The 24,977-nt window shown below is 41.5% G+C and overlaps 1 protein-coding gene across 1 annotated transcript in view; it reads right to left on the reverse strand.

Moving 5' to 3' along the window:
* Nucleotides 1-24,977, reverse strand: part of LOC126184359 (src kinase-associated phosphoprotein 2-A-like) — a 202,287-nt gene that overhangs the window by 39,187 nt on the left and 138,123 nt on the right. Inside the window, exon 2 of the mRNA XM_049926739.1 lies at nt 5,940-6,101. Within this exon, the coding sequence (XP_049782696.1) occupies nt 5,940-6,101 (162 nt within the window). The remainder of the gene's footprint in view (nt 1-5,939; nt 6,102-24,977) is intronic.

A 24,977-nucleotide genomic window follows, 5' to 3' on the forward strand; every position in this document is an offset into this window, starting at 1 on the left:
ACATCTGCCATTCTCCGCTCCGGTTAGTTCTAAAATCCCTATTATCTTTTAAAATGCTATTTGTTTGCAAAGATGCCTCATTTTTAACAGAAACTGGAACGTTAGCGCTCTCTAAAGCCTCTGTTGTATGAGCAATTATCACAGATTCGTGTTCTTCAGAGATATTCTCTCACAGATTACATGATAAACCCATGTTTAACAGACTACTCTAGTCATCATTAGAAGTAATAGCTGTATTATTAACAAATCTAGGCCGCGCGGGATTGGCCGAGCGATCTAAGGCGCTGCAGTCATGGACTGTGCGGCTGGTCCCGGCGGAGGTTCGAGTCCTCCCTCGGGCATAGGTGTGTGTGTTTGTCCTTAGGATAATTTACGTTAAGTAGTGTGTAAGCTTAGGTACTGATGACCTTAGCACTTAAGTCCCATAAGTTACTAAAAAAATCTAGGGCGGAATTCTAAGTCACATTTAGCACATGACATGGCTCTATGTGGCCTAGACCTATTACATAGTTTGACAGTCTTGACAGGCGTCTAGAAGTGATGACCTCTTTATAGTTACCGACGGCCTCGAGAATATGACAGTACATTTTATCAAATTGGTTAGCACTTGCGAACTTTGCTAAATTCAGGTGTGGCAGGTACAAAGCCCTATTCAAAATTTCCTTCTTATACTCGGCTCTAATTTCACCGTTAACACATTCAGTCTTAGAATATGTGACGTACTTAGGGGTATGACGATTGGTTTTAACAAACATAGTGTTCACATAATTAGAAATCACTTCATGACGAAAACAGTTTTTTTAATCTTATATTGGTACAAGTGTTCACTAACTTTACGTTCTAATTATATAGTCTGTAAAAGGCTCCTTTGACCTTGTTAGGCGTAAATGCGCAAAGAGTTCGACACAGGTCCAAGAGTTCCGAAACCGATCGTGTACATAATAAAAGATTGTGAACCAAGCAACTGTTCTGCGGTTTCTTCATTTTTCAAGATAGACTTGTACAGTTGCTGCATCACCCTTGAAAACCTCAGCAGACTTAGCGGCGGGCCATCGGACGAATCAAGGAGATTGTAAATTTTTAAACTTTAATCCTACGTTTTAATTTATTTTAAATTTGGTGGCCAACTGTACAGGCAGCAGCAGGATCTGGCCATGGGTTGTCCCGTAGCTTGCATTTTAGCGAATGTTTTTATGTCTCATTTCGAATAAGAATTTTTTAAGAAGTACCCGAAGGAGGCCACTGAGGTAATATGTCGGAAACGTTATGTTGATGACAATTTTGTTCTTTAGGGAGGTAGCAAGAAAGAGTGTGATAATTTACATAACAAACTTAATGCATTCCGTAGAAAGATTTCTTTGTGTGCTCAATATCAGATTAACGGGACCTGGCCATATTTAGACTTGAATATCACCTTAAATGGCGGCAAGGTCGAGTTAGACATTTAGAGAAAGGAGTTTACTATGATATAGTTCTAAATGTAGCTTCGAACCGCCCGTTTAAATATGAAACTGCTGCCTTCCGGTCTCTCCTAAACAGGTTAAATAACGTTCCCTTCACATCAGAGGCATATGAAAGGAAGTTTGTTGTAATCAAGTACGAGGTTTGGACTTAAATAGAGGCAACTATTTATTTACAGCTCGTAAAAAATAGATACGTGTTTCAAAGTTTTACTGACCTTCAAAGTAGTCACTAGCATTGTGTATAACCCGTTGCCAGCGATGTGGCAGTGCCAGTTGTGTTGACAGTTCGAGCGGCGCAGTCTATTGCCCGACGAATTTGTAGAAGTTCTGAAGTGAATGCCGTGAAGTGTTTCCTTCAGTTTAGAAATCGAGTTGAACTCACGAGGGCTTAAGTCAGGGGAGTGCAGTAGGTGGTATAGCACTTAGCAGCCCCATCAGTCAAACAAATCAGTAACAGCTTGCACTGTACGTGCTTGAGCGTTGTCCTGCAAAATGATGGTCAGGTCCTGCAGAAAGTGTCATCACTTCTGTCTCTATGCTGTTCATTTTTGGAACACAGCCTACGACCAGCTTAGAGACAAACTTTCGGTTGGTGGAGAGAGAAAGGGAACGGCGCTTACAAACACAAAGAATACTTCATTCTTATGTTAATCCCCGAGGTAATTATATGTCAACGCTTCAAGATGTCTGATGTTTCGAGTAAATGTAGTGATGTGCCTGGTACTTCGACAGCAAGAGATCGTGAACGTGATTGTGAAGCCGAATCGCTTTACAGTGAACTTTCAAAAATACGGTTAAAAACGACGCTTGTGCACAGTGAACTGCTCATACTCCAAACAATCTTATCACTTCGAAATCTTCTGCAGCAATAACACAAGAACACATGGAAATTGGGGAAGGAATATGTCGCAGAGCCCGCATCTCGTGGTCGTGCGGTAGCGTTCTCGCTTCCCACGCCCGGGTTCCCGGGTTCGATTCCCGGCGGGGTCAGGGATTTTCTCTGCCTCGTGATGGCTGGGTGTTGTGTGCTGTCCTTAGGTTAGTTAGCCGGCCGAAGTGGCCGTGCGGTTAAAGGCGCTGCAGTCTTGAGCCGCAAGACCGCTACGGTCGCAGGTTCGAATCCGGCCTCGGGCATGGATGTTTGTGATGTCCTTAGGTTAGTTAGGTTTAACTAGTTCTAAGTTCTAGGGGACTAATGACCTCAGCAGTTGAGTCCCATAGTGCTCAGAGCCATTTGAACCTTAGGTTAGTTAAGTTTATGTAGTTCTAAGTTCTAGGGGACTGATGACCATAGATGTTAAGTCCCATAGTGCTCAGAGCCATTTGAACCATTTTTGAATATGTCGCAGAATTTTCGAAATGCTGAAGGAGAAACAAATCTTGGTACAAGAGGAACTAATTACCGACCAAGACATCGATGACGAGGGTGTGTTTGAAATAACTGAGGGACTTGCTTCATCTGCATCAGATGATTACGACACCGAAGAGAAGCAGTCAAAAATAGACAGCGTTTACGTTCCACAGTATTACAAGATTAGGGTCGTCAATCTAGTAAGAGGCATCCTGGATGGAGTTTGGCCACTCTTCGTAGAAGGAGAGCTTCACGCCTCAAAAGCATGAAACTTTCGAAAAGATGGGAATAACATATAAAACAAGATGGAACAAGGCATAAACAACTTAAAACAATTGATTCTGGACCTATGATCGTTTCGTAGAAGCTCGAGAATGTAATCAGCAGGTGACAACGAGAAGTCTGCAGCAATGGGCTCCTGTTGCTGCTAACCAGTTTCCCGATATAAATTTTCAAGCTTCTGACTCGTGTGCCGCGCTCTTCAAAACAAGACCTCGGATTCGTAAGAGAAAAATAATCAGATTTGTATCCAAGAGGGAAAGAGCTTCACTGCAGCAAGTGCTTGATGCAGCAGCAAATTTCCAAATGCAGCCTCAAACCCTCACACCAAATACGACTAGGATTTTGTTATTAACACTGATCAAACAGTGCCTGATTCATTTACGTCAATTGCAATATTTTTATAGACTATACGATGCTAATTTGTAATGTTTGTTCTAGGGTGCAAATATCAATCAACTTATGACAGAACTCTCGCCGAACGCGGAACAAGGTGGTGGTTCTGCAGCGAAAGCATGTGCACAATGTCACACATTTGTACACTGCAAAATATGCTGCCACCTTATCTGGAAAACTTCTGTCAACTGTTTTCTTTTTCTTGCAAGGGACCACTGGCTCATTTGGACCAAGGATGGAAAAAGCAGCTGATGAGTACGTACATAAATACAAAAACGTTATCATAACATCATCAGAGTTCGCCAAACACACAACAGTACTACACAGGAAATTTCTAATTGACGTCTTGAAGTCATATGTGAGAGAAGAACAATTTCTTTTGACCCATGATTCATGGGGAGGGCAAAAGAACCCGGTATTGTACGATGAAATTTTTCAAGATAGAGAAGCTCTGCCATCGTGCAATATTAAAGTAATTCCTCCAAAATATACTCCGTTGGTGCAGCACTGCGACGTTTATTTTTACAGGCAGGTCAAAAACCTTATAAAGCGACTAATAAATTGCTCGTACATAATCGAACACAATAGAGAGCTTCAAGAAAAGACTGCATAAAAATTTAATCAGTCGTAAGCCATCACTTATCTGCATCAATATTCGGTAATATGATCATATATGTGTGATATGACGCGAAACTGTGTGATGACCGAGAACCGTTTATGAACGTAAAGTTTGTTTTTTCAGTAGAAACATTGATAAAAACCATGCTCATGCAAAAACTCTGCGTTCATTACGTGTGCTGTATGCCACAATAATTATTGTTTAACATGTTTCTCCTATCTGTATCATTCTGATTCGTGCAGTGACACAAATGTTGGTACAATAATCTCAATTAAAAGGCTATACTGATTTGATTCAAAATGATCGCGTATCGTTTTTCATTTTCAATATCCTTACAAAAATACTAGTATTTTGTTTTCTTGTTTTACAGGATGAATATTATGCAAATGATAAGTGAATCATTAAATACTGTTAATTAGGACAGTCATAACAAATCTGTTGTTAGAGTAACGTGAGAATAAAAAAGGAAGTTCTAGCAGCGAGATTCGATTCAGAGACCTTGCGCTTGTGTAACTAAGCACTTAATCACTTGCCTACAGTCTCCTGGTCTGTTAGCCAACAAACAATAGTATATATACGCGTTCTTAAAACTTTGATACTCGATTTTCTCGAAAACAGTTCAGAGTGGCGCCTTCTCTTTACAAAAGAGCTCTACACGCCCTGTCAACCTGAATCAAAATAGTAACGGCAAGTACGTAGGTCCCCTTGCCAATTTTATATGTTTCACGTGATAAGGAGAACAAGTATTAAACAAAACAAAATTCTTCGATATCCTGGAGCAGAAACATCAACTTCAGTTAAAGCTTTGTTTGTACATAATGTAACATTCTTCAAGTCATTAGTAGACAAGATAAGAAAGTAACATTTAATGAAAAAAGAATTCTAGTTTCAGAGTAGGAAAATTTTTAAGTTTTAAAGAAAGAAGAATTTTAGGGTAAAGAAAGAACAAATTTTTGTTTTACAGGACGAATAATTTTCATTTCACAAGTAGAAAGATATTCTATTTTTAAGAGAATAAAGTTTAATTTTCATCTAAAGGTTATAGTCTGCGAAAGCAAGATGATCATCTTCAGATTTGTTTCCAAGTATCAAAAATATTTTTAAGAGATTTTTTTCCGCCGAGGAACGATTCTAGAGCCATTAATGGCAGCAATAGATGTGCTAAGTGCCTACGCCGCTAAACTCTAAAATTGTAAGTGGAGGGTGAGAGTACAATAGTGTATGAAAGACTCGACATTAAAAAAAATGAAAAGTAAACTGAAAAAAACTAAGTAAATGGCAGGCTCCAAAGACCTCGGACTCGATCTACACTCGATCCTAGGAATTTTTCTGTCACTGCTTCCGTTATTCATCTTTGTAAACGACTTTTTTAATGTCAATAATGCCAAGTTGCATCACGGTTCTCGGTACTCATTAAACTATAGGTTCTCCTATGACAGGTTGGGTGAGTCCGTTCAAGGGGCAGAGTAAAAACGAGGGCCTATCCCCTTCAATAGGATCATGCCTTATAAGGCACTGTGTTGTTCAAACCAATCTTCTACCTAAGAAACGCTTTACTTTTCTTACTAATTCATTTATGCTTTAAAATTAGTTTCACAACCTCGTATTACATGTTGCTAGACAGCATCACATCCAGATATTTGTAAACGTTTTCTTGATGCCGTGTCTTAAAAATAACCTTAGAAATGTTTAGTTATAAATTCCACCATTGTACACTGTGATGGTTTATGCTTCACATTATCTACAAAAATTTTTCAATAAATATCTTTATTCTTATTTCATATCCGAGTGAAACACATAAGTGTGATTACTACAATTAGTTTTCACTTACTCCTTGAGCCTCCGTTCATGTCCAAATATGGTGGTGGTGTCATTGGTGGAGCTGGTGGGGAAAGATGTGTTGTTATCTCACGTATCAGAGATTCCTTTTCCTCCTCAGCTGCAGCTGAAAGTTCTTCTTCTGCAAGCGTCTCGGACAAAAAATGGTTGACATCTGTAACAATTTACAAATTTTTAGCTATCTTAATAAAAATAAACTTTATTACTGCGTAGCTACTTTTCATCTGTTCATTCCCTTCTAGCCCAATAAATCAAGCGAAGTTTATGAGGTATTTCGAAGAATTTGTTGCTTGTTTATTTCCAAATTTCATATAATGTTAGCATTTAATCTGATAAGAAACGAATCAAAAATCCTAGCACAAAATAATAACCACCTCTTTAAAACACGCGACAACTTTTTTGGAACCTAAAGATGACGTCTTAATATCAATACGAAATCGTAGATGATCTACACCAAAGGTCTTTTACAGTTTTCTGGACAGGTGTCTTGTTTCACAAATAAACATGTAGATTGTCAAATGGGCCTCCGGTCACACATGAACTGCTGAAGAAAAGTTGGATGAAGTATCTGAAGTGTGGTATGTCTTAGAGACTATTCTTCACAAGTCAAGCTTACCTTTGGCATACTGGAAATACTGAAGCACTAGATCCCAAGTACGTATGCCTTATATACAGTTTGTTTACTACTTGACTATATTTTTATAATCAAACCACATTGCTGAATTATAGGCTCCTACAGCCTCTAGGACATCTTTTGCTCATAGTTATAAGCGTCAACAAGGTCTACACGCTACACACGCTTCAGTGAACAATGGACAAAACAACGAATACTTGGCATCTCTCATGCCCTCATATGGCATCAATATTCAGATAAAACACTTAGAATATTTAGGTGAAATTATCGTGAACGCTGACAAAAGAGTAAGCCATAAAATTCAGGAATGAAAATTGCATGAAACTTACACAATCACCTCGACTTTCTATCTATGAAATCCATTACCACCAGAGTCAAATTTGGCTACTACAAGGCAGTCGTTCTCTCAGATATGCTCTACGTAACGGTGACATCACAGTCAAGCTTCTCTTTCACAGTAATTGAGAAAATCGTACTACGGATATTGGGAAAGCATTCGGAACATGACAATCTTCATTCGTCGGCGAAATTTTTAGTTTGAAACTTAACTTCTGCTGACTGAAGAGGAATCGTTGAACAACGTAAGAACTCAAAAATAAATCAAACTATCATCTTTAGTGTCACAATGTGTGTACACGAGAAATGTTGTAGTAAGCCTTTTTAAGCCCTTATAATGACTTCATCCTCCGAAAATCAAAATAACATGATTGACGCAAATCAGTCTCATAACCATGTAATCGGATGAAAACTGTGGAGGCAAATGGGGTTAAGAAATGGGGGTAACAGAGATTTACAGGAAAAATATGCCCAAATCAGATACTAAATACCATGGAATGTTATGAGTAATAGTGTGATGAATTTATCTCCTTGGGCTGAAAGTGAACAATCCTTTGAGGTGTACAGGGATAAATCGATCGGTGAAGATGAATAACAAAAACATACTTTTCCACTGGAGTACAGATGAAAAGTTAACAATTATTTTCGAGAGTGTAGGCCACATTGGGTGAAAATATGATGTTTCAGAATATGAAGCACAAATATCACTGTTGGCAATTAAAATTACACCTGAAAGGATCGAAAATAACGAAATTTTTCTTATTGTGTGTGTACAGTCAAGTTGGTGGAATACATTATTAAATTTGTAGGTGTTCTGTGGGTACACAGGGTGTGGTATTTTGTACACTAGAGCTGCCACCTCTGGCAGCGACATTGGCGCTAATCCATATGGGCATCTAGTCCACTGAGCTTGGAGCACAGATACAGGTACGTCATTCGATGCTTCCATGCTTCACCAATCGTAGTGGCTGGTCAGTCTGTCGGCAACCGACGACCAAATATTTTCAGTGGGTGAGAGATCTGGAGAACGAGCTAGGCAGGGCACCAGTAAATCACCGTCAGTACCGATGTAGGTTAGAATGGTATGGGAAACTGTCGTCTTCCGTTATCTTATAGAAAGATAACTTCGCGAAGACGTCGAAGATGGACACGCCAGAAATGGAACGACTACTGTCCTAATTAGCTGCTGTATGAACATGAGGCGTTCGTGTTGTGCACCGAATGGCACCCCAATCATCATGCCAGGAGCTGTGACCGTATAACGATGACGAACGCCATTTGGCAACGACCGTTTTCTCCGGATCCTCCACACACTGGTACATTCATCTTGATGCTGTACTCAGAACCGAGACACTTATGAAAGACGAAGCGGTGCCACTCCCGCGTCCACTGTTATTATTGGGCACACGTGTCGGGTCGCCTCTCTCTCTGGTGCGCATCAAAGAAAGCTACAACAATGGTTGCCGTGCTGACTGTAGTGTTAAAGACATCGTCGGATTGTCTATATAGCTATTTTTCTTACTGCAAACAAACTCATTTCGTGGCTGAATGTGTGCGACGTAGCTGGGCGATCCTGTACAGACGAAAGAACTATGTCTGTCCTGTAGGGCGTTAGTCGCGTGGGGAGTCCGCAGCTTGTGGTCTAGTGGCTAGTGTTGCTGCCTCTGGATAATGGGGTCCCGGGTTCGATTCCCGGCCGGGTTGGGGATTTTGTCTGCCCGGGGACAGTGGCTAGATTGGATTGTGTAAAAACTGGACTGTGTAAAAATTGGGACTTTATATGGGCGCTGACGACCGCGCCGCGCAAACCAAACAACATCGTCATCAGTCGCGTGAGGCCGTTGAGATCCTGCATGGAATGGTGAAGGGCCCTACTGAACCCACAGATACAATATCTGCACGACAGTCGTAGGATCCCGACAAACGTGAGCAGCAGTGTCGCGGAAAGACAAACCGCAGCGTCGAGAGACCATGATCCTCCCGCTGTCGAATTCCTGTACGTATTGGTACACGTTTCTCCTTACCCGAGCAATAACATGACGTTTTCACGAACATTCTAACACAATCCCTGAATGAGAAATCCGCTGCGTAACCTTTCCTTACACATATAAGGTAATGGTATTACCTCTACCTACTTCGTGCGGTGGCGGAAAAATGCTACTCATTTGCATATCCAAACATGTAATAAAGTTCATACGAACTTTACGTTAGTTATAAACCACCTTCATAGTGTCGAAATTTTAATTGGGCGCAATTTATTAATACGGAAAGGATTACACGAAAATATTTAGCTTAGATTTAGTAATAAGGTTCCAGATACAATGCAGAACTTCAGACCAAACTCGGTAGCCACATTTGGCAAGAAGTGACCACTAGAGACAACATGAATGACAAATATAACGCATTTATACAAACCGTCATATTTACAGTTGAGGGTTCCTTAAAAGTAACAAGCGGAAACGCAGCTCTAATAAAAAAACCAATTTGAATAAATAATGACATCACAATCTCATGTAAGCAGAAATGGGCGCTTTGTTATAATGTAAAAGAAATTCACAGATATGCTGAAGAATTTGCCCGCAGACATTACCGCGAACAACTGAAAGGAATTTTATAGGACAGACTAAACTGTAAACAGACAGCTCCCAAAACGAAATTAATGCTATCAAATTGTTAATGATCCTTCAAAACTGTACGAGATATTTAATTTCCAATCTCTGCAATAGTAGGCAAGTTAAACAATTTTTTTGCTATAGGCAAGTATAAAGAACATTGACTAGTTGTTGTTCAAAACCATTTTTATTACGTCATACAACCAGTGAAAAATGTGGGAGAAAGTTAATAAATTATTAAATCACTGAAGAGTAAATATCACGTGGGTTCTATGGTATGATGAAACTTCACGTACATTTATGGAGATCAGCGCTGCACACATTAACGCTTTATAAGGTCAACTGCATAGTGCACCGATCAGTGGTCTCGCGGTTCTAGGCGCTCAGTCCGGAACCGCGCGACTGCTACGATCGCAGGTTCGAATCCTGCCTTGGGCATGGATGTGTGTGATGTCCTTAGGTTAGTTAGGTTTAAGTAGTTCTAAGTTCTAGGGGACTGATGACCACAGATGTTAAGTCCCATAGTGCTCAGAGCCATTTGAACCATTTTTTTGTACCGATCATATGTGGTCAGCCAACAGACACACCAATGTGGTCCATTGATCGTGACCGGGCCAAATATCTCCCGAAATAAGCGTAAAACGAAAAAACTACAAGGAACGAAACTTGTCTAGCTTGAAGGGGGAAACAAGATGGCGCTATGGTTGGCCCACTAGGTGGCGCTGCCATAGGTCAAACGGATATCAACTGCGTTTTTTTTAAATAGGAACCCCCATTTTTTATTACATATTCGTGTAGTACATAAAGAAATATGAATGTTTTAGTTGGACCAATTTTTTCGCTTTGTGATAGATGGCGCTGTAATAGTCACAAACAGTGCTCGTGCGGTAGCGTTCTCGCTTCCCACGGCCGGGTTCCCGGGTTCGATTCCCGGCGGTGTCAGGGATTTTCTCTGCCTCGTGATGGCTGGGTGTTGTGTGCTGTCCTTAGGTTAGTTAGGTTTAAGTAGTTCTAAGTTCTAGGGGACTGATGACCATAGATGTTAAGTCCCATAGTGCTCAGAGCCATTTGAACAAACAAATGGCTCACAATTTTAGATGAACAGTTGGTAACAGGTAGTTTTTTTAAATTAAAATACAGAACGTAGGTACGTTTGAACATTTTATTTCAGTTGTTCCAATGTGATACATGTACCTTTGTGAACTTATCATTTCTGAGAACGCATGCTGTTACAGCTTTATTACCTGTAAATACCACATTAATGCAATAAATGCTCAAAATGATGTCCGTCAAACTCAATGCATTTGGCAATACGTGTAACGACATTCCTCTCAACAGCGAGTAGTTCGCCTTCCGTAATGTTCGCACATGCATTGACAATGAGCTGACGCATGTTGTAGGCGTTGTCGGTGGATCACGATAGCAAATATCCTTCAACTTTCCCACAGAAAAAAATCCGGGGATGTCAGATCCGGTGAACGTGCGGGCCATGGTATGGTGCTTCGATGACCAAGATACCTGTCATGAAATATGCTATTCAATACCGCTTCAACCGCACGCGAGCTATGTGCCGGACATCCATCATGTTGGAAGTACATCGCCATTCTGTCACGCAGTGAAACATTTTGTAGTAACATCGGTAGAACATTACGTAGGAAATCAGCATACATTGCACCATTTAGATTGCCATCAATAAAATGGGGGCCAATTATCCTTCTTCCCATAATGCCGCACCATACATTAACCCGCCAAGGTCGCAATGTTCCACTTGTCGCAGTCATCGTGGATTTTCCGTTGCCCAATAATGCATATTATGCCGGTTTATGTTACCGCTGTTGGTGAATGACGCTTCGTCGCTAAACAGAACTCGTGCAAAAAATCTGTCATCGTCCCGTAATTTCTCTTGTGCCCAGTGGCAGAACTGTACACGACGTTCAAAGTCGTCGCCATGCAATTCCTGGTGCATAGAAATATGGTACGAGTGCAGTCGATGTTGATGTAGCATTCTCAGCACCGACGTGTTTGAGATTCCCGATTCTCGCGCAATTTGTCTGCTGCTGATGTGCGGATTAGCCGCGACAGCAGCAAAAACACCTACTTGGACATCATCATTTGCTGCAGGTCGTGGTTGACGTTTCACATGTGGCTGAACACTTCCTGTTTCCTTAAATAACGTAACTATCCGGCGGTCGGGAAACTTGGATAATGTCGTCCAAGATACCGACCAGCATAAATAGCACACGCCAGTTGGGTATTTTGATCACGATATCGACCTTTACCGCAATTGGTAAACGGTTCATTTTAACACGGTTAATGTACCACGAAGCAAATACCGTCCGCACTGGCGGAATGTTTTTTTTTTTTTCTTTATTGTGATTTCATTCCCCTGCCCCATATGGGCAGGGGAGGGCTGTCAGCAGAACAATCCGCCGCTCTTCAGCCGAGTGACATGACAACTAAAACAAGAATAAAATAATACATACATAAGGAGATAAAAATGGGGAACATAAAACAGAGTAAGGGGAGAAAATGGAGGTAAAAATACACTGACATATAGACGTTCATTGGGGACAGTTAAAAAAGTCACCAGAAAGTTAAAAAACACAGTTGGCGATTCTTAAAACACAGAGAAGACACTGGATGCGCATGCACAGGTTAAAAGTTGGCCACAGTATTAAAAACACTCCGAAACAACACACTTAAAACCCACTTGGAGCACACACGACGAAGAATAAAACTACCAGGTGGGACCTGCCGAGGGAAAGGTCAGAGAGGATGGAAAAGGAGGGGATAGCATGGGGCAGCTGGGAAAGCGGCGGGATGAAGAGAGGAGGGGCAACCGTGGGTTCACGAAGAGGCAGGAGACACATGGGGCGGGAGAGGAAAAGGGAAGACAGGGGCGGAATGTTACGTGATACCACGTACTTATACGTTTGTGATTATTACAACGCCATCTATCACAAAGCGAAAAAAGTGGTCCAACTAAAACATTCATATTACTTTACGTACTACACGAATATGTAATAAAAATGTGGATTCCTATTTTTTAAAAACGCAGTTGATATTCGTTTGGCCCTAAGGCAGCGCCATCTAGCGGGCCAACCATAGCTCCATCTGGTTTCCCCCATCAAGCTAGACGAGTTTCGTTCTTTGTAGTTTCTTCGTTTGATGCTTATTTCGTGAGATATTTGGCCCAGTCACTATCCATGGACCACCATGTATACAGGTAAGTTTCGCCAGGCTAGCAGCTTAGCTGCAGGGAAAAAACACTAACAAAAATTCGCTTTATTATTTGCGAGGATGGCATTTTTTGCTTGCAGATAGCTTCTCTGAGTTAATAAAAACATGAGATTGTGCGTAGAAGGTTGTTAGTTTCAACATCATGGAAGTAGCGGGAATATGTTACTAGTAGTTCCTTTCACACTTAAAAATTAGCAAGCCGAAGTTGTTCTCTGTAAAAAGCAAACCTGAATCTATTTAAGACACAGATGAAGTGTTGTTGTGAGAGAAATGAAACTCAATGTAACTGATTTAGGAAACGGATTTGCGGTTAACGTAAGCTCGTGGCTTGCAGAAAACTGATTGTCACTTAACTATAATAAAACATATAGCAGAAATCTCCTAACAAAGATATCTGGTAAAACTGAGCTTTTATAATTACAGGGTGATAAGCAATTCTGAAGGTGAAAACAAAGATTTTATTGGGAAGGCACATGGAAAAAATTCTTGAGAGTATGAGAGTTAGGGCTCTGTTAGTACGTGATCAGCATGGACACTGGTCGTCTTGATACCAGGTTCTGCTGTTTAGAAGCACTCACGCTTATGTTCAGACTATTCTGCCGAGATTCAGCCTCTCTCGCAAACCGGGGTGTTCCCTGTCTAACACGACAATGAAGGCAGATTGTTAGGCTGCTTGTATCAACCTTTGGACAAAGAAGGAACATGCCGATCGTTGGCTGGTCGACATGAGTAAAAGTAGGTTTAAAAGTTAATGTCCAGAAGTTAATAACTTCTGTGAAGTAGATTTACAAAAATAGGAATCAAGGCGTAACGATTAAGATTATAATTGTGTCAATATTTTATGTTTTCCGTAATAGTCAGAACCAACATACGGAATAAATATTGAAGGGACCTAAATAAGACAACGATAAAAACAGCAAAATGTATGGTACACTGTTAGCAGTGGAAAGAGCTTGGGTGCACAGACATTCAGACAGTACAGTAAATTACAAATTAGCAGACGTTTTAGTACGTAGTGCCGCTAATGAGGGTTACTGGGGTAGGAATACGGCATTCTAAAAAGCTAACATAAGTTATGAGGAGCGTGTATGTCTCGTGTCAAGTAACAGCTGTTGTATACAAGAGGAAGTAGCCTTGATAACATTAAGCGGAAGAAGTTTGTTTTATCAATTGCAGCAAGAGGAACACTACACTTCTATAGAGCACAAAACCACTTGTGGCTTATGCCATCATGGACAACAGATAGATGTCCACAATAAATGTACATGTGTTAATCTACTCGTTCTTGGTTTGATGTTAAGGACGATTTCGAGAAATACTTGTTGTGCATTTCACTGCTTCGGCATCGATTCTCTAATAAGGTATATTCCTATCGTCCTGCGGAAAGAAACTTACCTAAATAATACGAAGAATCTAAAGTCAAGACAAAACGTGAGTGTTGCATATATGTATTTTGAAATACAAATACTCACGTAGTGACCAAACGAGGAATTTTTTAAGTAAAGCCAGCCAGAATTGGAACAAAGGAGAAACGTGCTGCAATTCCTAAAAATCTGAAGTGCCTCTACGATTTTCCTGCTTCTGGAACGGTAGAACCCGTATTTCAAGTGTGATCTCGAGATTATGGCAACGATTCCAGCTGACAGGAAACGTATTCAGGCGCTACAGTACGGGACGTCCACAGTGTACAACACCACAAGAAGACCGATATCTCACCTTCAGTGCCCGCAGACGGTCACGGAGTACTGGAGGTAGCCTTGCTAGGGACCTTACCACAGCCACTGGAACAGTATTATCTCCAGACACACAGTCTACAGACGACTGAACAGACATGGTTTATTCGCCCGGAGACTTCCCAGGTGCATTCCACTGACCCCTGGTCACAGGAGAGAGAGCCCGTAAAGCCTGGTGTCAAGAACACAGTACAGGGCCATACGGTCTTTGGAACAGTGGTCCCAGATTATGTTCACGGACGAGTCCAGGTACAGTCTGAACAGTGATTCTCGCCGGGTTTTCGTCTTGCGTGAACCAGGAACCAGATACCAACCCCTTAATGTCCTTGAAAGGGACCTGTATGGAGGTGGTGGTTTAATGGTGAGGGGTGGGATTATGATTGGTGCACGTACACCCCTGTATGTCTTTGACAGAGGAACTGTAACAGGCCAGGTGTATTGGGACGTCATGTTGCTCCAGTATGTCCGCCTTTTCAGGGGTGCAGTGGGTCCCACCTTCGTCTTTATGGATGATAAAGCACGGCCCCACCGAGTTGCCATCGTGGAGGAGTACCTTGAAACAGAAGATATCAGGCGAATGGAGTGGCCTGCCTGTTCTCCAGACCTAAACCCCATCGAGCACGTCTGAGATGCTCTCGGTCGACGTATCGCTGCAGGTCTTCAAACCCCTAGGACATTTCAGGAGCTCCGACAGGCACTGGTGCAAGAATGGGAGGCTATGCCCCAGCAGCTGCTCGACCACCTGATCCTGAGTATGCCAACCCGTTGTGCAGCCTGTGTACATGTGCATGGTGATCATATCCCATATTGATGTCGGGGTGCACGCGCAGGAAACAGTGGCGTTTTGTAGCACATGTGTTTCAGGATGGCTTCTTCAACTTATCACCAGTACCGTGGACTTACAGATCTGTGTCGTGTGTGTTCCCTATGTGCCTACGCTATCAGCGCCAGTTTTGTGTAGTGCCACGTTGTGTGGTACCACGTTCTGCAATTATCCTTAATTTATGAGCATGAGTGTACTTCACCGTGGGCGCTACACATGATTGCAGGTACAGTTCTCCAAGCATTCGTCAAATCCAAACCCTCCCATCACATTGCCACAGGGCATAGCGTGAGTTGTCACTTCAAATCACTCTTTTCCAGTCACCCGCCGTCCAGTGACGTCGCTCTTTAAACCGCCTCAAGCGTGTCTTAGCACTGACGTCAGAAATTGGTGGCTTATGAGGAGCTGTACAGCCATTGTACCCCTTTCTCTTAACTCCGCACTCGTTCCATGTTGACTGCTGGTAGTAGTTTGGAACTCACAGGTGACTCCTTCCACTGATATCATGCGACTTTTTACAATCCCCCTCTGCAATGCTCGGCGAACCTTGTCCTTCACATGACGTGCGCGGGATTGGTTTAGCTGTGATTGTTCCCTCGCGTTTGCACTTCATAGTCACGTCACACAGGCAACATGGGCAACTTTAGAATGTTTGAAATGTCCCTGATGGATTGTTTACTCAGGTGACATCCTGTGACTTGCCCACTTTCGAAGCCACTGTGCTCTCCTAACCGACCCATTCTGCTGTTAGCCGGCCGGTGTGGCCGAGCGGCTCTAGGCGCTTCAGTCCGGAATCGCGCGACTGCTACGGTCGCAGGTTCGAATCCTGCCTCGGGCATGGATGTGTGTGAGGTACTTAGGTTAGTTAGGTTTAGGTAGTTATAAGTTCTAGGGGACTGATGACCTCAGATGTTAAGTCCCATAGTGCTCAGAGCCATTTGAACCCTTCTGCTGTTGCTGCTTCTCTACTGACAACACAGTAGTCCCTGCCTCCTTTTATACCGTCGGGTCCCCTCCCCCCCCCCTCGTGATGTGTTGTGGTCACCTTCACATTACATAGATGTGTCCGGATACTTCTGATCATGATCACATAGTGTATATTTATACTCTGTATAGTATCTTACTGCGTGAGGCGAGAGATACTCTGCATAAAAATATCGTTTTTCCCATTTCCTATGCCATTCCCCAATAATACGTTGAAAGAACGACAATCGATAATCCTTCGCGAGAACTAGAGTTTCTCTGATTTCTCCGCCATAGTCACATCATGATATGCATGTGGGACAAATTAGAATATTTCCCGACTCTCCTTAGACCGTGTGTTCCCAGATTATAAGTACTCAACCTCTGCGTAATACGTATTTCTTATGCAGTTTCTTCCACTGGAGTTGGATGAGCATCTCTGTGACACTCCCTCGCATACAGATGATGATGTTTGGTTTGTGGGCGTTCAAGTGTGCGGTCATCAGCGCCCGTACAAAATCTCAATTTTTACACAGTACAATTTTTACACAGTCCAATCTATCCACTGTGACGAATGATGATGATAAAATGATGAGGACAACAGAAACACCCAGATACTCGGGCAGAGAACATCCCCAACCCGGCCGGGAATCGAACCCGGACCTCGTGATCCAGAGGCAGCAAAGCTAGCTACTGGGCCGGGAGCTGTGGACGCCCACGCATACTGATTGAGGCCTTGACAAAACACTGCTTTTCTATTTATTCTCGCTACCTGTTTTATTACTTCTGCCTATTAAGTGTCTCATATTGGCGAGCAACAGTCTAGAATCAGTAGATGGAGAGCTTTGTGGCCTACCTCCTGCATGGGTGGTAGACTACACATTTCCATGAAATTCTTCTAACGTTTAGGACCTGCCAGATCACGACTGTTGATCACTGAGGCTGTTGTGTACAGGGAGATGTAGTGGTTAGAATTTCTTACTATAAACAAAGATACTTTCAGCTGATCAGTATCATTGCCTGGCTCCTAAATATAAAAAATGATATGCAATCCAGTTAAGTAGGAAGATGAGCACATATTGTTTCACTGCACTATCAGCTATCAGTCACTGTGATCAGCAATAACCGGAAAACAACTATGGTTACCATCCTGGGTGATTTGTGGAGAACGGCTAAATACGTCTGTCGGTGGAGATATAGCGGAAGAATTACAGTCAAGTGATATCCTGTCCAGAACGACGTTGCTTACAAAATCCTTGTTCGACAGTGTCTAGAGTCTTGTTCGTTAGTCTTTCCAAGTTCTGCTAACGGAAGAAGTACTGAAGATTCAAAGAAGACGTGCGCCATTCGTTCTTGGTTCAGGCGACGCGATATAATTACATAAAGGTTAAATAGACTTCAGGGGGAGACCCTACAAGAAACGGGTAGTGGAGATCTTTACTACCAGTATTTGTAGCAGACACGTCCAAGAGTCAAACAACTTATTATTTTCTCCAATACATATCTCGTGTAATGATAGCGGCAATAACACTGGAGACATTTCAGCCTACAGCCCACCCAGATACCAACAGTATTTCTTCCACCGTGCCATCCATTCGCAGAATACGAAGGAGCGAAAATAGTACCAGTACACGATATACTCTCGGTGTACGGTTCATTCTGGAGCACAGAATTAGATGTGGGGGGAGGGGGGGGGGCGTCGTTGATTTGGAGGCATGTCAAACCCCCATACATGCCGCAGCTGGTTAAATGATGATCTTTTTATTGTTCACATTCTGTGCAAACACTTTCTGAACACAAGTTTGGAGACTTCGAATATTTAGACAAGGACAGCGAAGTGCTAAGTCGCCGCTCCGACAACCGATATTTTTTTCTGATACACTCGAAGGAATAGAACTGCGACCCCATCCCAAACACAATCTGACCTCGCTACAACCACCAGAAAGATAATATTGAGTGCTGTGTATACGAAGCTTCGTGAATGTTGTATGCATGCGATGGGACCTGCCACCTGTATACACTTCTCCGCCCATCAGAGCTGAAAGCTTTTGCACTGAACAGTAGACTGCTGCTCAATTTAGTACCGTTATCCGCACGGGTGAAGGCCAGTTTACCTTGCAAAATAACATCTGGCTTGTTCACATTCTGAGATAATCCGAAACCCATTATAAAACAAGAAAGACCGTGAAAGGGGTTCCTTCAGATGAGGCACTGTGTCTGATCTCGTATATTCTTCGGTCTACTCATTGATCTTCACACCTAGTTAGTCAGTTAGTTAGCTACATGTTCTATGGATGTTCTGAACAATTATTTTATAGAAATGATATGGAACGAATCAGTTTACAGTATACGTATACATGATTAGTATTAACATTTAAGGAACAATAAATACACAAACACCGTCGGGATCACAACTTTTTATTTACCGATTACCGGTTTCAATCTGCGTTGCACATCATCTTCAGATCTGGCGCCCCAAAGCGGAGTTTGTCAACAGCTGAGTTTTACACAACTGTTGACAAACTGCACTTTGCGGTGCCAGATCTGAAGACAGCAAAAGCTTCACGGTTCCTAAGACATGGCAATAATAATAAATATTTGATGAACATTTTTTGTACTACTCATGCAACTTCATTTAAAAACAAGACTCATTACTGTGACTGCGCAGATCTGTAGAGATGACATCCTGATGCATAGCAATACCCTTACCCACGGTGTAAGAAATAACGGTCCCATCCTTCAGGACGAAAATGGTCGACTAAACAGAACTTGTCTTGCGGAATGAGGAGTTCAAAAACAAACAATTCATCTCACTTGGTGACCAGCTTGATCTTCCGACCACAAACCCAATGAGCAGCCTTGGGACGCCGTCTAGAAGAGTGTTGTTTATTTTAGTTCTCTCCATATTCTTGCTGCGCCGAGAGCCGTTTTGCCAGAGCAGTGTTTACATCACTACTCGTGATGCATTGCTCCACATGGTACCCAAACTGTTTATTGATGTTATTTGTCGAATACCAAACTTTTTCATTAATTCTGCATATTTCAAAATTTTCAAATTCTTTGTCATGAGTCAATTGTTATTTGGCCAAAACTGATTTTATCTGAAAATGTATGGAACTCTCGCTATTTTTGTAGTTTTTTATTCATTAATAGAAAATAGTACGTGACGGGTACAGGGAATACAGAGAAACCATTGATTGATTCCATGTGTAGGGGAGTGGGAGAGCTGCTGACTTAAGCTACAGTACTTTGACGCAGAACAGATGGCGATGGTCGCATAACTGGTAACGAGTGTAATTTAAACAGCGTAACTTGCCGAAAGTTCACTTTCTGCCGCAACTAAATGGATGATACCGCTGGTAAATGGTAGGTGTTAGACACGGATAGGTGACCTTTGCCACGAAATTGTCGTTTCCATATCGATTTGGAATAGTCATCATCCTAGGGCTTATAACAAAATAGCAGTGAAAATATCAGCAACAAAATGGCGGAAAAATGAAAAATTTCACCACCAAAAACTCGTTCCCATATTGTTGATTTTTTAATTTCTTGCGCTATTTCACATGGAATCAAGTTAATGTTGTCATGGTCGTCCACTAAACGTAAGAGTACGTGTGAAAGTCCTGAATGTCCGTTTTGGGTTCCACAGCCGTTATCACTTCCGATATATCTTATCCAGTACGTGATCACTTCGGCATGTTGTTCTGTAAATCAGTCTTTCGGTCACTGTCTCTAGTGAGCGAAACGTTACGGTATACAACACTATGACGTCGGAGTCACATGCGCAAAAAATATTTACAGTGCATTTACTTGATTGCAAGCACAATTTAACATTAATACAGATTTATTGCACCTATTATATGACTTTCGGTGGAAGGAGTTTTTTTAAAAGTGATAATTTCTGCTGTTCCAATTCCACGTGACAGGTTTATAGTAAGTGAATACATGATTAAAATTGCGATCATACAACTGCGGGGCACACTACAAAAATATCTTTGATTCCATTGTTAGGACGCTTTATATACATTAATTGTGGTTGCTGTCATTAACAAAATGGCTCTGAGCACTATGGGACTCAACTGCTGAGGTCATTAGTCCCATAGAACTTAGAACTAGTTAAACCTAACTAACCTAAGGACATCACAAACATCCATGCCCGAGGCAGGATTCGAACCTGCGACCGTAGCGGTCTTGCGGTTCCAGACTGCAGCGCCTTTAACCGCACGGCCACTGCGGCCGGCCTTGTCATTAACAATTAATAATTAATTACTAATTATTAGTAACATTAATACTAGGTTAGAAGGCATATGGAAGAAACGCGGCAGTTTTTAAGTCCAACACACCAATTTTTTTTGTAGAAGGTTAGTTTCTAAGTAAGTTCTTCCCGAACTAACAAATGCCTATGAAACTTGGATGTTAAAACAGTTTTTCAAAAGAAAACTAAGAACAGCACAGAGAGCTATGGTAACGTCACTACTAGGTCTCGCTAAGAACGCTCGGGGAAGAATTCAGAATGTTGTGGGATGGGTAAAGGCTCTAAAATCGGAATAGGCAGGAAATATCGTTATTTGTTAGTTGAAGATTAAGGAGGCTACAGCTCGTATAGGTTGAATTAACAGAACAATAAATAAATGGCTATTAGGACACCTTCTCTTTATGTGTGCTCTATATAATTTTGATCGAACAGAGTCCATATCATCACAGAAGTAGTTCTGTGACTTTAGGCACAATATATTTGGAAGGTAGATTTTGCAGTCTACTTGGAATTATATCCTTGGACGAGGATAGTTTATGTAACGTAATATTGAGGTAAACCATATCAAAGGCATTTACCAATATTAACTGATGCGTTTGTAAAACAAAGCCTAAATAGAGTTAGCTAGATGAATTATAATATTTTCATTTATCAAAGGTCCTGTCAAACAAAATCAAATGCACCATACAATTCGCTTGGCCATGTAAAATGTCTACATACCACAGTCGTAATAGGTCTTTAGAGAAGAAACATAGTTTCACATTAAGCTTAATTTATCCATGGAGATTTGTTGTAAAACTATTTAAGCCGTAATTACTCCTTAATTAGTCCATTAAAAGTATTTATAGGACCAACAGACTATCATGAAGCTACGACCTACACCATCTGTTTTAACCCTAGGAAATAGGTTGTACGATTACAAGATCACGTCTACATAAATATGACACACTGTAACGGACACGAAAAAGAATAACAGACCATACCACTCTCCTCCAGTCATAGTTGGACTCAGAAATTTTTGCATCGCGGTCGTGATAAAAGGTTTGGAGATCGCCAGCTAGCCTCGGTTCCTCAGCTTCTTCAACTGATTCATTTTTAGTAACCTTCGCCGGTAACATCGTGTCATAGGCTGAACGCTGTTTCGCTTGACTCGTCCAGCACAATGGCAATCTTAGTTTTATTTAAAAAAAAAAAAAAAACGCTCTCCAACTACATGCCCTCGTCGAACGTCGCAATAGATCTCCGTATCCCATCATTTTTACTGGACTATTTGTGTAGGTGAACAGTTATTATACCACCTAGAGAGTAATGGAAGGAGGAACGAGGAACGAGGATCAGGTTTAATGTCCTGTAGGGTCCAGGGTCGATAGTGACAGTGCACAAGATCTGATTACAGAAGGATAGGGAAGTAAATTGGTAGTTCCCTTTCAGATGAATCACTGCGCTATTCTCCTTAATTAATTTAGGGAAATAACGGAAAACCTAAATTTGGATGGCAGGACAGTGATTTGAACAGGCTTCCGCGAATTAGAGTCCAATATCTTACCACTGTGCCACCTCGCTCGAAAGGAATGAGGATAGGATTTAACCTGCCGTCGACGTCGGTGCACAAGCTCTGATTGTTTGAATGACGGGGGTGGGGGGTTTGGGCGTTGGGGTGGAGTAAATCGTCAGTGCTCTTTCAAAGGAACTATCCTGGCATTTGCCTGAAACGAATTAGGGAAATCGCAAAAAATCTAAATTTGTGTGGACGGATTTGAACCGTCCTCGTCCTGAATGCGAGTATAGTATGCTAGCAGTCCTGTGGCCCCTGACAAAGTGTTTCTATTTTGTACTACTTGGAACTTTAATATGTTGTTATTGACGACTTAACAAACAAAACCTTATGATCAAAAAGTTTGTGTTCTGGGATACGTGATACCCATGCACTTTCTAACGTGTAGCAGAATTTAATGTTCGGAATCAATCTTACACCAGCTAAAACATTTTCACGCATTACTCGCAATAAAATTGTTGATAGTAAAAGTTGGCATGCACCTAACTGGCGCTAACGCAGTCAACAACCTTCCAAAGACGTCAAAAATGTGTACTCTTTGGAAACTTTGTCTTTTTTTTCGTTTCTCATAATATTATTATTTAAAAAATTTGAAAACAATTTTTTTGGGATTCGGACAATCAGCACTCTGACTTCGTTTTTTATTTATACAGCACTTTTTAAGTTTGATTGTTCAAAATGCTTATGACAATAAACTGATGTGTATTATTAAAATAAGTTTATTTTTTAATATTTACAATGCAGTATTGATATTACTATGCATATTATTTGAGTAGTATACAGTTTTCTGACTTTTTCTATCAAAAATTTATATTGCCAATCCACAAAGAAAAAGTTTTACCTCGTATTAGGTAGTTTTCGGACATTAGATTTTACGATATGTTTTGAAGTAAGTTGGCGTCGCATGTCCCAGAATCCAATCTCTTTGTTATTAAGCTTTTGTTTGATGAACCGTCAATTACAACATATTGGAACACCAAGTAATATAAAAAATTGCACTTTTTATCACTGATTCCCGGACCACTGTGCCACTTTCCTCGGTGATCTCGCTCGGTGCTAGTTTAATGAAGACGAACTTCAGTTCGTGTAAAGACAGTCAACAATGGCACGGCCCAACGATCACTGTTATTATCTCAAATATATCCTGTGTTCCAAAACATATTTGTTTCTATTACTTTCACAATCACCTGGAAAGGGTTGCACCGTGTTCACAGAACGCGCTATCTTCCTTAAGAGCCTTCAGTTTTTAGGAAAAGTGCATTAACGACTAGAAAAATATTGCGTCTGTATGATTACATAGCCAAAATTAGCAAGCAGCAGCTACCTTATGACGACCTATGACAGTTCATCAAGGTTAGAAAGAAACTAATATTCCATTCACAACCACAAATATACATTGTGGTCGGTCCGTGCGTCTTTGCAGCCACAGCGGATGTGATCGCCCAAAGTTTGTTTATTCTAAGATTTCCAGACATTAAAATCGTGTGCAGCCTCAGGATGTGTACCTGGATAGTTGCCCTTCGACAAGAACGCACTACAAATTGAGTAATCCGAGCACGGCTCACTACGTCAACTGTGCCTGCTTCTGCATACCCCACAGAGGCTCTGCTGCATGCCTCGGTGGACAAACACCGCTAGCAGTCCGGAGTGCTGGAGAGTGGCTCTCTCACAACACAACGGCTTTTCCCACAAAATTGTCTGTAAAACGCCACAGATTTCTACTTATAGATCGAAACACAGTTTTAATTCTTAGGGAAAGTTTGTAGTAGAGAACACTCCACTGGTGACAAAGCTTTATTTTATGTTTGCCATATTCATTACTACTTTCCAGAAGATACGGTCTATTAAATGATTCCTTACCGACAAAATGTGTACGCATTACACAGCCGCTTTCTATTTATTGCTATTCTGTATTATTGTTTCTAGTACAATATATGACCATGCTGGTCTAGCGGGTAGAGCACTAGACTCCGACCCTGCAGGTTTTGGTTCAAATGGCTCTAAGCACTATGGGACTCAACTGCTGTGGTCATAAGTCCCCTAGAACTTAGAACTACTTAAACCTAACTAACCTAAGGACATCACACACATCCATGCCCGAGGCAGGATTCGAACCTGCGGCCGTAGCGGTCGTGCGGTTCCAGACTGTAGCGCCTTTAACCGCTCGGCCACTCCGGCCGGTTTCAGGTTTTGGGTTCAGTCCCGGATAGAGGAGGCGATTTTTCAAGGCAGCCCGGGTGCTGGGCTTACCACTAATACCTTCCTAATTCTGTGGCGAAGAAAAAACTGTACGGTACCTACTGTAAAAATAAATAGCCCAATCGCAGGATTGTGCCATAAGCTTTACCTATAATTCACCTTTTATTAGAAAAAGGAAGGAAGATTGGGTTCAACGTCTCGTCGACATCGAGGTCATTAGAGACGGAGCACAAATTCGGATTGTGTCAAGGATGAAGGATGGGGAGGAAATCGACCGTGCCCTTTCAAAGGAATCATCTCAGCATTTGCCTGGAGCGATTGCTATTATTAGATATAATAATAAATACAATATCGCATAGAGTACCATCTGCACAATGCATGTATTGCATGACATTACGTGTACACAAGACATGTCTTGAGACAGCAAATAAGCAACTGAATATGATTATGCAGTATTCTCATGGAAGTTGACGCTCAATGTAGCACCGTTTCTCGGGAAATTGCACCTAATGCAGACAGCGGTGATGTGCTTGTCTCTTGATATGTGTTTTCTTCCAGATGATGCGTAGCATATCTGGCGCTCTTCTTATCTATATACGCTACTGCCCATTAAAATTGCTATACCAAGAAGATATGCAGATGTTAAACGGGTACTCATTGGACAAATATATTATACTACA

This window comes from Schistocerca cancellata, chromosome 4 (genome assembly GCF_023864275.1).
Source record: "Schistocerca cancellata isolate TAMUIC-IGC-003103 chromosome 4, iqSchCanc2.1, whole genome shotgun sequence".
Classification (NCBI taxonomy): Eukaryota; Metazoa; Arthropoda; class Insecta; order Orthoptera; family Acrididae; genus Schistocerca; species Schistocerca cancellata.